General features: G+C 44.3%; 1 protein-coding gene across 1 annotated transcript in view; it reads left to right on the plus strand.

Moving 5' to 3' along the window:
- Positions 1–10970: 10970 nt before the first annotated feature.
- grm7 (glutamate metabotropic receptor 7) overlaps positions 10971–12730 on the plus strand; it is a 116271-nt gene continuing 114511 nt past the window's right edge. The window contains exon 1 of the mRNA XM_061698372.1: positions 10971–11466. Coding sequence (XP_061554356.1) covers positions 10972–11466 — 495 coding nt within the window. The 5' untranslated portion in view covers position 10971. The remainder of the gene's footprint in view (positions 11467–12730) is intronic.

Genomic DNA, 12730 nt, shown 5'->3' on the forward strand with positions numbered 1-12730 from the left:
ACTGGTTAGGTGCGTCAGCCTCACAGTTCTGAGGAGCGGGGTTCAATCCCCGGCCCCGCCTGTGTGGAGTTTGCATGTTCTCCCCGTGCCCCGTGGGTTTTCTCCGGGCACTCCGGTTTCCTCCCACATCCCAAAAAACATGCATTAATTGGAGACTCTAAATTGCCCGTAGGTGTGAATGTGAGTTGCGAATGGTTGTTTGTTTGTATGTGCCCTGCGATTGGCTGGCAACCAGTTCAGGGTGTACCCCGCCTCCTGCCCGATGATAGCTGGGATAGGCTCCAGCACGCCCGCAACCCTAGTGAGGAGAAGCGGCTCAGAAAATGGATGGATGGATGGATAGTTTAACGCCCCAAGATGCCACCCAAACACTCTGCTCCTTCTAAGTGGTGGAGTAGCTACACTTAGTCTCCAGCTATAGTATGTGCTACCTAGCCGCAAGTATTTTGCTGAAGTTGCCTTACACTACTTGTACAATAGTACTCGTGAGAAAATCAGCAAAGCTGGAAGGGGTGTCGTTTTATTCTCCAACGACAGAATAAATACATACATACAGAATACAATACAGTGCAGGGACCTATGCGAGGATCCTGTTCGTGGACTTCAGCTCAGCATTCAATACTATCATCCCTGGACTCCTTTCAACCAAGCTTCTCCAGCTCAGCGTCTCACCTGCCATCTGCCAGTGGATTTACTGCTTTCTGACGGGCAGGACACACCAGGTCAGGCTGGGGGAGGCCACCTCATCCACTGGGGCGCCCCAAGGTTGTGTCCTCTCTCCGCTGCTCTTCTCTCTCTACACGAACGACTGCACCTCAGCGAACCAGACTGTCAAACTCCTGAAGTTTGCAGATGACACCACTGTCATCGGCCTCATCAAGGACGGTGACGAGTCTGCATATCGACACGAAGCGGAGCGGCTGGAGCTGTGGTGCGGCCGACACAACCTGGAGCTGAACACGCTCAAGACTGTAGAGATGATCGTGGACTTCAGGAGGCATCCTTCGCCACAGCTGCCCCTCACGTTGTCCAGCTGCCTTGTGTCAACCGTCGAGACCTTCAAATTCCTGGGAATTACAATCTCTCAGGATCTGAAGTGGGCGACCAACATCAACTCCGTCCTCAAAAAGGCCCAGCAGAGGATGTACTTCCTGCGGGTTCTAAGAAAGCACGGCCTGCCACAGGAGCTGCTGAGACAGTTCTACACAGCGGTCATCGAATCAGTCCTGTGTTCTTCCATCACAGTCTGGTTTGGTGCTGCTACAAAAAAGGACAAACTCCGACTGCAACGGACAATTAAAACTGCTGAAAGGATTGCCGGTAAACTCCTACCCACCATTGAGGACTTGCACGCTGCCAGAACTAAGACAAGGGCGTGCAAAATCCTCTCGGACCCTCTGCACCCCGGTCACCAGCTCTTCCAGCTCCTTCCCTCAGGTAGGCGCTACCGATCAATGTAAAGTAGAACTAGTAGACATTCCAACAGCTTCTTCCCTCTTGCGATCAACTTCTTAAATACCTAACCTATAATTCCATTACAGAAAGCTGGCAATTTTTTGACTTGAGTTCGTTGTCACATTTCTGTGGGGCCAATTATGTATTACTCGTGCACTCACTGTAGTTGTCTCGCCATGCTGCACTATTTGCATATACTGGCCACTCATGCCAGAGTAGCATCTGCTCCATTTGCACACTGATTGAGGAGTATCTGTAACATTTGCACAACCAACATTGTCCCAGATGATCGCACTACTCGTCACTTTAAACCGCATACACTCCTTGAAGTCTCAGCGCCCTTTGCACAATGGTCATTGCACCGAACTAGATTAGTCATTCGAACTGCTCTAAGTGCGAGAGGACTCTGCATCTTTTTGCACAACTGTTTTTTGTCAATGTCTTTATGTCTCCAAAGTCAAATGTATTTATCTCTGTTGTACTAGAGTGGCTCCAACTACCGGAGACAAATTCCTTGTGTGTTTTGGACATACTTGGCAAATAAAGATGATTCTGATTCTGATTCTGATGCAGTCATACACGAGTTAAAACCCGACCCCTCAACCAAAATATCATGTTTATTTTGTTCAGATATTCAGGGATACAAGTCGCATGCTTTCTCTTTTAAAACAAAGCTTGACAATAATTTTAAGTTTGCACTTCATATATCTTGGAGCTGATTAAGTTTTTAGCTTTAATTCCAGGAGGGAATTAGGGTTTACATTAAGGTTTTTCATAAAAACAAAACTTGTTTTGAGGGTTCTCTGTCATTTGTACTTACTGTTTTCTTAGGAAAAAATAAAATTGGGTGGGGGAAAAAAAGTAACAAAAAAAGGTCTCTTTAATTCTCTGTTCTTGGAACATTTTCGCTCTCATTATTTGGCCTGCAAAAATTTGTTTTTGACACCTTGTGTGCTTACATTTTGTCCATATCATGTAACTGAAATGTTTTGACACCTTATTTTCAAAATATAAATTCTTTCAGACTGTGATGATCAATACAATATTTTTTTGGTTCAATGTCTCTGTGTGCCCCGCGCTACTGAATGGCCCGACGTGATGTAACCCATGAGAAGAAAGCCCTGGTGTATTTTCTGTAAGTCACTGGTAACTTGTGCGTTTTTAGTCTGCATGTCTTTCCGTTATTTCTGTATGTCGATGGATAATGAGCTGACAGCATTGTTTATACAGAGACCTAATTAGAGTGGAGCAGGTATGACAGATGGATTAAGGTCATAATTAAGAGCATGGAGAGTCCTTTCTGCTGTGGACCTACTTTGTCTTTGAAATGAGCAACACGGGAGGAAAGCATTCCACGAGGGTATTAAAATGACTCTTGTTTTCTACCTTTGTTTTTTTCACCTTCCACATAGCCACTAAATCTGCTGACAGTGATGAATAAAAACATAGCCTGATTTATTTTATTGTTCCAGAGCAGATGGTGCGCAATGAGACGCAGGAGTTGTGCAACGTGCTGACCTTCACGTTGCAAATGTAACATTGCCCCTGCATTGATCTAACATTAACACCTCACTTCACACCACGCAGAATATGCGTGACTCCAAACATGTCGGCGCTCGGTATGCTTTCGAACAAATCAACTCGACATGCAATTACCTTCTGCTGTGGAGTTATTTTGTGCCTGTGGATTCGATGGCCCTTTCGTTTGAGTCTGGGAATTAAACGGGTTTCCAGGTTAATTAATTTGACAGACAGACTCCATTGTGGCCAACGTCAGCCCTAAAAGGAAAGCGTATTGCTGCTTTTCCTGAAGGTTGACTTTGTATTGTTCCTTTGTCTGTTGTTTACTCTGTCCCAACTCTGTAATTGACTTGAAGAAGGCTGTATTGAGCAGACATGTTATTGAATGTTAGAAACAAAAACCCCGACCTCTCATCGGAAACCACCGTCTTCCTAGCGGTGGATATATTGAATTGTTGTGCACCTGTGGCATATGGAAACCACCACATTTTTGTTTTCTTGTCTATATTGGATATAAAGAATACATCCTCTCCCCACCTGCCTGCGTTTCCTTGGTAATTCATGACATGAAGGAACTGAAATAGAATTTGTTTGAGTGGGTGCATGTTTTGCGGACTTGGGTGTCTAGGTAAGAGTGAGGAAAGAGAAAGACAGACGATTAAATCCAAGGTGTAATCTTGCTCTAAATCACAGAAGCCGCCCTGGGGAAAAGCCCCATCTTCCTGACGTTAGTCAGTGCATTAAATCATGGCGAGATCCCCATTTTTCAAAAGTAACCTTTCAGTTGACAGTGGAAGTGGGAGTCAGGCTCCTAAAACGCAGAGTCCGAGCAGTGATATGAGTTCCTTGCGTCCTGACACCAGTTTCTCTGGCTGTCATTTGTGGAGAAGCTCGCTGCTTTTCCCTCGCCTGCCTGTGTCAGTGTGCTCACATTAGAGGCGGCCATCTGCCTCCTTCGCCTCTCACGACTCTCCTTCCCACACTTTCTCCCTGCGTGTGCACGTCATGAATCCTGGCTCGGTGTGCACAATGTGCACCCCGATCCACATTAGCAGGCTCGGCGTTAGCTTACTTGCATGATTTGCCTCTTTTAAGAGAAACTAATGGAGATAAATACTCTGCATGACAGGATTAAGATTGAATTAGTCTCTATTCAACTTAATTAATTAGAAATGTGTCCATCCAAGCTTGTAATGTCAATAGGACATGCATGTTTCAATTAGTGCTACATTGCCTTTTCTAATCTTTTAATTGAACAAAAATGAATGGGACCAACATGTTTTTAAAATGGGGTCCAATGTCATCCTTTTTTTTGTTTTTTGTTTAAGCATTAAAGCAACTCACAACCAGACTGATCAAGCGATTGATTTATCCCATAATCCCTTAAATGTTTCCTGTGTGTTTATTCAGCAACTGCAGCCTTGGAGATTGTCTATCGTATGAATGGTGCCTCGTCATTATTGCACATTAAAAAAACAAACCATAAATCTTGTTTTTTTTTGGGGGGGGGATTTTTTTCTGTTTCCTGAAAATGTCATTGAAGAACTGAAACGAAAGACAGTTACACAGAATGATCCCTTTAAAGACATTGAGAGCTGCCATGTTGCTTGTCCTCGAAGCAATTGGCATCAAAATATTTGTAATGGAGACCATGAATCGCATTGATAGCAAAGAACTGCAGTGTGACGACGTTGTAATGTATTGTCCTATCATTACAATCAAACATTGTGAAAGCAAAGTTGATATTTCATTAAACAATATCAGTTGGAACTTAACTTGTCCAGTTCGAGTTGTCTTTGTGCGTGGCGTATTTTGCTTTTTCTGTTTCTTTTGCGATACTTGCCACCACAATGCCACCGCAGAGTGGTACCATTGATAACAAAGAGGAAATATGTGATGATCATCATAGAAGCAGAAATGTAACTCTCTTTCCTGTCTGCCCAGTACAATATACCGTATTTTCACGACCATAAGACGCACTGAAAAGTCGTAAATCTCCAAAATTGACGGGGCGCCTTATAATGCGGCGCGCCTTATGTGTGCACCGAGTTCCAAAATCTATAAATGTTGTTGTGTGATGAGCGTTCCGCTTGACTGACTGGGAGCATTTCCTGCCGACATGCTGCTTATACAGAGGAAAAGCGGACGTGGCTGAGGACAGCATGCGGACGTAAAGGGGGAAGGGTGCGCATGAAGGAGGACGCTAAAGTCACGCCCTCAGTAGGTATATAGCGCCGGTCAATAGCAATGAAGCCAGCCGCCCATAATTTTGTTCATATTAGGCATTACGTTAATAAGTCGCCAACTCGCGGCGAAAGCCACCTTCAAAATAAAAGCTTCCCAATAATACGGACGTCAATGCTCTTTGGTTAAGGAATGCAACCAGCAAGGTTAATTTGAATCTTGAGATGCATTTAAAAATGTAGTTTATTAGTTTTCAGAGACTTTTATTTTGAAATACAATATCAGCTCTTCCTCGAGCCTCTTTTAGTGGAGTCCTTGGTGGTCTGTCGCACAGATCTGGACTTGTCTTGCGATACCAATGGGTTTATGTTGGGGTGGCTTTGGCTCAGTAGGTAGAACAGGTTTGAATCCCTGCTACGACTGTCCGCATGTCGAAGTGTCCTTGGGCAAGACACTGAACCCTGATTTGCTCCCAGTGGGCCTGGCAGCGCCTCACATGGCAGCAGTCGCTCATTGGTTTATGAATTTGTGTGTGAATGTGAGGCTTTGTAAAGTGCTTTGGGCACTGTGATGATGTAGATAAAGTGCTATATAAGTGCAGTCCATTTACCATTTATTTTTCCCAAGATATCAAATAAACTAAATTTTTTTAATGTATCTCAAGATTCAAATTAACTTCGCTGGTTGCATTCCTTAACCAAAGAGCACTGACGTCCGTATTATTGGGAAGCTTTTATTTTGAAGGTGGCTTTTGCCGCGAGTTGGCGACCTATTACCGTAATGCCTAGTATGAACAAAATTAGGGGCGCCTGGCTTGACTGCTACTTTACGAGTGGAGGCTGGCTTGACCGCAGTCGAAAACTGCACCTACAAAGAAACACGCTTAGAAAGCACAGTTTAAACTGCAAGCTATCAGTTACGCGGAGGAACATGGGAATCGAGCAGCTGCGAGAGAATTCAAGATCAAAGAATCCATGGTTCGCAAGTGGAGGAAGCAGGAAAACGAGCTTCGCCAAGTCAAGAAGACGAAGCTGAGTTTCTGCGGAAAAAAAAGAAAAACAAAACGTGGAAACAAGACGAGGTGGCCCAAGTTGGAAGACCAACTCGAGCAATGGATTAATGAACTCTGGACAGCGGTGTAAACAGGGCGTTCAAAGTGAAGTTGCGAGCGGCGTGGGAGCGATGGATGACAGATGGCAAACACAGTTTTACTCAGACTAGGAGGCAGCGCCGGGCGAGTTACGCTACAATTTGTGAATGGATTGTGGATGCTTGGACTAACATGTCTGCTTGCGCTGCTGTTCGAGCTTTCGTAAAAGTCGGCATCATTCCTGAGGAGCCGCACGGCAACAAGACTGACTCGAACCTGGCGTGTTTGATTGAGAGTATCATTTCGGATACAGAACAGGAGGACTTTGATGGATTTGTGGATGAGGATTGATCAAAAAATAGCGTGAGTACATTGTTAAATACTTCAATAAAGTACAACCGAACTCAGTTTTGCTCCCGCTGCCTGTTAGCTTGCATTCGTTTTAGCATGCATGCATGCTACCGTATTTTCACGACCATAGGGTGCACCGTATTAAAAGGCGCAGTCTCAGTTACGGTGTCTCTTTATGTATTTAACACATACATAAGGCGCACTGTATTATTGGGCACAGGCATGGTAAAACATGCTATCTTAAAACATACGGTAGCATGCATGCACGCTAAAACAATGATTTCAAAAAGGCAGCAGGAGCAAAACTGAGTTTGGTTGTACTTTATTGAAGTATTTAACAATGTACTCACGTTATTTTTTTTATCAATCCTCATCCACAAATCCATCAAAGTCCTCATCTTCTGTATCCGAAATGAACAGCTGGGCAAGTTCTCCAACAAACACGCCAGGTTCCCTCTCGTCATTGTCAGAGTCAGTCTCGTTGCCGGGGGGCTGTTCAGCAACGATGCCGGCTTTCGCAAAAGCTCGGACAACAGTCAAAGTCCTTAGCCCAAGCATCCACAATCCATTCACATATGGTGGCGTAACTCGCTCGCTAACTCGAGTCTTAGTTGCACTTGGTTTTTCCACAGCGGTTGTGAAATGGGCCCGGATGGAGTCACAGATCAACAGGGACGGTGACGCGTGGAAAAAAACATCCGGTCTCTTTACGTACACCTCACTCAGCCACTCTCTTATTTTCTCCTCGTCCATCCAGCCCTTTTGATTGGCCTTAACAATGACTTCGGCTGGAAACGTTTCTTTCGCCAGCGTCTTCCTCTTAAAAATCACCGTAGGTGGCAGTTTCTGTCCATTACCATCGCAACCAAGCACAACAGTAAAAGCCGACTTCTTGTGCCCCGTTGTGCGTATCGCTACCGTGGTGGTCCCCTTCTTCTCTACAGTGTGTTCACCGGGATGTCGAAAGTGAGCGGCACCTCGTCCATGTTGGTGATGTTGTTGGGCTGGATGTGTTTGTCGGCAATCTTTTTACTGAAGCAGGAGCGGATTCTAATATTTTTTTTTGTTCGATTGTGTTGTTGCCCTCAATCGAATGGTGACTGTAGAGACGCTTCTCCCGGCTGTTCTTTGCTCATTAATCCATTGCTCGAGTTGGTCTTCCAACTCGGGCCACCTCGCCTTGTTTCCGCGGAAACTCAGCTTCGTCTTCTTGACTTGGCGAAGCTCGTTTTCCTGCTTCCTCCACTTGCGAACCATGGATTTGTTTATCTTGAATTCTCTTGCGGCTGCTTTATTCCCATTTTCCGCCGCGTAACTGACAGCTGACACTTTAAACTGTGCTTCGTAAGCGTGTCTCTTTGTACGTGCCATTTTTGGGGGTCCTTAGCCAAACCGATGTTTTGCACAATGCCCACCCTGGCACTATATACCTACTGGGGGCGTATCCTTTAGCGGCCTCCTTCACGCGCACCCTTCCCCCTTTACGTCCGCATGCTGTACTCAGTCACGGCCGCCTTTCCTCTATATAAGCAGCGTGTTGACAGGAACTGCTCCCAATCAGTCAAGCGGAGCGCTCATCACACAACAACATTTACAGATTTTGGAACTCGGTGCACACATAAGGTGCGCCGCATTATAAGGCGCCCCGTCCATTTTGGAGAAAATTTAAGACTTTTAAGTGCGCCCTATGGTCGTGAAAATACGGTACTCGAAGTTCAATCCATCAATGACATCCTCATCTCACTATATCCTTTCTGTGATATTTTTCTTTGGTGGTTTTCCACAACATTTATTCCAAATGTAAATTATGAGCCTTGAAACTATTTTTTTCTTCAATTAACCTAACATGCATTTTTTTGTAATGCGGGAGGAAGCCGCTAAGTTGACTCTGATTTTAATAAGACCAACAGGATGTACTGTACATCAGAAAGTGAGTCACTGTAAAGCTTAAGTGGGACTTCACAGTGTATTGTTTTTAAATATCACTATTAACAAAATTGGTTTTTTGCTTGTTTGACAGTTACAAAAAGATAATCATTGCCCTGATTGTTATACATTTTCCTTTTTTTTCCCCCCTATGGGAAAAATGTCTTCTGAATCCGACCAGCTTCCTGAAAAGGATTGCGTTCAGCCTCTGAGGTTCCTCTGTAGCGTCAATCATTTGAACAAAAAAAAATAAATTCAGCAAATGGACTGCACAATTATAGTCAACAGTGCATCGTTGGCAAGCGCAGTAAGACGTGTCTGTATTGTAAAGCAGTTCAAAGGAACATCATGTTTGTCCTGTTTTGCTTCACTTGTTCGATATGGAAGACTTGGCAGCATGTTTTATTTATTTATTTATTTTAGTGAAAAAGTCGAGTAACTGCAGCTTCCGACATGGGCCCAAAATGCATGGAGACAACTTCTTGGCTGTCCCCAGCACTTCTGAAGCCCGTTTTGGATGACGACTTCACTAAATTTGATTTATTTGTTCTAATTTGGATCAATTTGAAATGTTTTTGGCACTATTTGTAAAAACTGTGGAGGATTCCTTTGTAGGTTGGTACAATGTGGCTCTTTAGCAAACTAAAAAAAAAAGTACTTAATTTTTGGTTGCACGTGACTCAAATGTGGTGAATTGACATAATTTCCCCCTTTTCCTCAAAAATATCAAATAATATATGTTATTTTAACACATTTTAATCATGTACAACATGGACTTTTTTTACGCCAGTGTACAGGTATTTTAGGAAGAAATAATTCAATTCCACTTAATTTGTCTGACATGTATTATATATAAATTCCAAGTGTATCTTTGTTCATCTATCAATGCTGGTGACATATACAGCCAGAACAATAAAGTGCTCTTCCATTAGCTGGCAGAAGGTACAACACAAACGTTGACATTCATACAGCAGAATAATTTATGGTTTTGTGTAAGTATACATCAGCTTTGTGTTCACTGAAACATGGCCAGATTTCACACATTTGCGAGTAAGATGAGATGAGATCATCATTAATCGTCATTTTTACTATTTGGGACATTTTTATTTGCTGCTATGAGTTGTTTGTAATGTAAAATTGGTTTCTTGGCTCAATAAAGGTTGGGAAACACTGCTTTACTAGAACCTCCCAATAAAGATATTGGATTTGCTGCCTACTTTGAATAACACATGGTTACTTTTTTAGAATTCAACGCTTTTGCCAAGAAACTCCCTGACTAATGCATGCACATGAAATTGCTGGGAAATCAGTCAGGTTTTTAAAAGCACCATCTGTGCAGTTTTTTTTTTTTTTGTGAGGAAGGATGGTGTTTTGTGAGGACTTCTTGCTCCTAAAGGTGTGGTTAATTCCTTCATCTGCGTTTGTGTGTGTGTGGATGATGAATCAGGGATGTCTTGTGAAAAATGCGTTGCCTGGGAGACCAATCTGGACCCCCTCCAAACGCCCCCCGCCCCCTCCGACCCAGCCCCCTCCATTCCCTTTTAAAGGTATACCAAAAACGAATACAAAAGTATTGGAGGAGAGGCAACCCCTTTCACGAAACCCGCACGTCTGCGTTCGGTGCCAGCATCAAAATGACTTTGGGCGCTTGCGTGCGTTCGCTTGCAATAAAAAGAGGGGCGGGGAAGTTGCATGTCGAGATGTGCAATTATTCAGTTCATCGTCTTGTTTGCTTACTTCCTAAAAAAACGTGAAGTGACAGGCTATAGTCGCCTTTTGAATTGCTCGCAGCCAGCCCAGTGACGTCCTCCGTGGAGAGGGTGGTGGTGGTGGTTTGGGGGGGGAGAAAAAAGGGGGGCTGCAAAGTGTGCATGCCTGTCTGTGACTCATTCGCGACCGATTGCAACGACAAAGGAAAGCTTTAATTAGCTGCATTTTTCTTTTCTCGCACTGGTCTTTTCATTCTTGCCTTTTTTTTCCCCACCCCCGCCCCTCGCTCCTTCCCTCCGCGGTCTCGAGCCACTGGGAAGGATATGATGCACCTCCGTGGAGTTGCTCCACAAGAAGAATGTCCCCTACTTCTGCCGGATCTGCTCTCCATTGCGCGCGTTGACTTGTTTTGATTAGGATTTGGGGGATTGTATTTATTTATTATTTTTTTCTGCGGCGATCGACGATCTTCATCATTCAACAAGCTGGCGGCGGCGAGGCTGCGATGGGCGCAGCGAGCCTCCTTCACGGTCCGCGTCTTGCTTGCAGTCTAGCCCAGCTTGTTGAATCTCCTCCGCGGTGACGAGCGACGATGGCTTCGTGTTGACTAAAAAAATTAAAAAAAAAAACTTCTCGGTGTGGGGTGTTAATAATCTCTCTCTCTCTCTCTCTTTTTTTTATTATTATTATTAAAATTTTTTTTTTTTTTTTTTTTTTTTAGTTTTAAGTTGAACATGGCTCGTCCCGTTCTCTCGTGCTCCGCGTGGAGATTGTTTTTCCTCATGCGGACTGCGCTAGATCTGGCGCTGGCTCAGGAGACCTACGCGCCGCATTCGATCCGAACCGAGGGCCACTTGACCCTCGGCGGACTTTTCCCCGTCCACGCCAGGGGGGCGGACGGCGCGCCTTGCGGGGACCTGAAGAAGGAGAACGGCATCCAGCGGCTCGAAGCCATGATGTACGCGCTGGACCAAATCAACCAGGACGATCAACTCTTGCCCAACATCACCCTGGGCGCCCGGGTGCTGGACACTTGTTCCAGGGATACCTACGCGCTGGAGCAGTCTCTAACTTTCGTCCAGGCCCTTATCACCAAGGACACCTCGGATGTGAGGTGCACCAACGGGGAGCCGCCGGTCTTTGTCAAGCCTGAAAAAGTGGTGGGGGTCATCGGAGCCTCGGCGAGTTCGGTGTCGATCATGGTTGCCAACATCCTACGCCTCTTCCAGGCAAGTGGACATTACTTTTGCTTGAAAACAGCATTTCTCAACCTCGACTGAGACAAGGCACGCATTTTACATCGGAATAATCCAACAAAAACATGTAGTCTGTATGATCAGGGGCGTTTCTTGACCCCCTGGTGGCCCCAGGGTTAGAAGGACCATGAGGATCTCTGTTTATTTATATATTTAAAAAATAATAATAAAATGAATACAAAATACAAATATCTAGGTCCAACAAGCCAATGCTTGCTGAATTCTGCTTCACAACGATCGTAAGACCCCACACAGAAGGATCCACACATAACACAGCTACGAACGCTTCGCCACCACAAGACGTCGTGATATCGCAAAGGACCATTCAGAGCGATGCCGTTTCCCGTATTTAAATTAAGAATAACAGTGATCCAATCAGAGCAAAGTTTATTTACATGTCAAATATTCATGAGAAAACCGCGTGTCACTGCTGCCAAGTTTAAAAGATAAACGAGAATATCTTGCGAAAGGGCATCCTGGGCATTTTCAACACAAATTATCTTGCAAATCCGGTAAAAGGACATCGACCATGAAAAATATATATAAATAAATGGATGCAGGGGACCTTTAAGAGAGTAAGATAAAATTGTGGGGAAATTTAAAGCAGGATTAGGTTGTAAAAAAATATACCAATCTTTAAACATCTCAAGAATATGGAAGAGTGGCATGACAAAAACATTGTTGAAAGAAAGGCATTGGAAGTCTAAACGATATAATTTCCAGTCCGCTTTGAAAATGTTTTGCTACTTTGTGTTGGTTAATCACATAAAATGGCAATCAAAACATTTCGGTTTCTAGTTGTATGGTGGCAAAATGTGCTAAAGTTCCATCTGAATGAATACTTTTTCAAGGCACTATAACAAAACCAAAAAAAAAAAAGTGTATCATTTTCAGAACCATAAAAAAACACCACTAAGCCTGCTAACAAGTGGAGGGTGGGCGGGGGTTCCATTTGGGATATTCCTGAATCCAGACGTCATCGCAGCCTTCATGTAGGTTTCCAGTTGTGTCGGACCATTTCTCGTGTCCCCTTACCTGCCAGCAGTTGTGGTTGCAGTGTCTACAGCGGCAACATTGTTTCGTCACTGATATGGGCCAATGTTAGCCATCTCTCGGGGCCCCCTTCAGCTCAGGGTTGCCTGCCCTGTGGTGCTGTCTCTACATATGATGATAACGATGGATCAGAGTTTAATTGAACCTTGTTCCATCAAGTGAAATGGGAATTTCATTGTTCTGT

The sequence above is a fragment of the Phycodurus eques genome, chromosome 1, assembly GCF_024500275.1.
Source record: "Phycodurus eques isolate BA_2022a chromosome 1, UOR_Pequ_1.1, whole genome shotgun sequence".
NCBI lineage: Eukaryota > Metazoa > Chordata > Actinopteri > Syngnathiformes > Syngnathidae > Phycodurus > Phycodurus eques.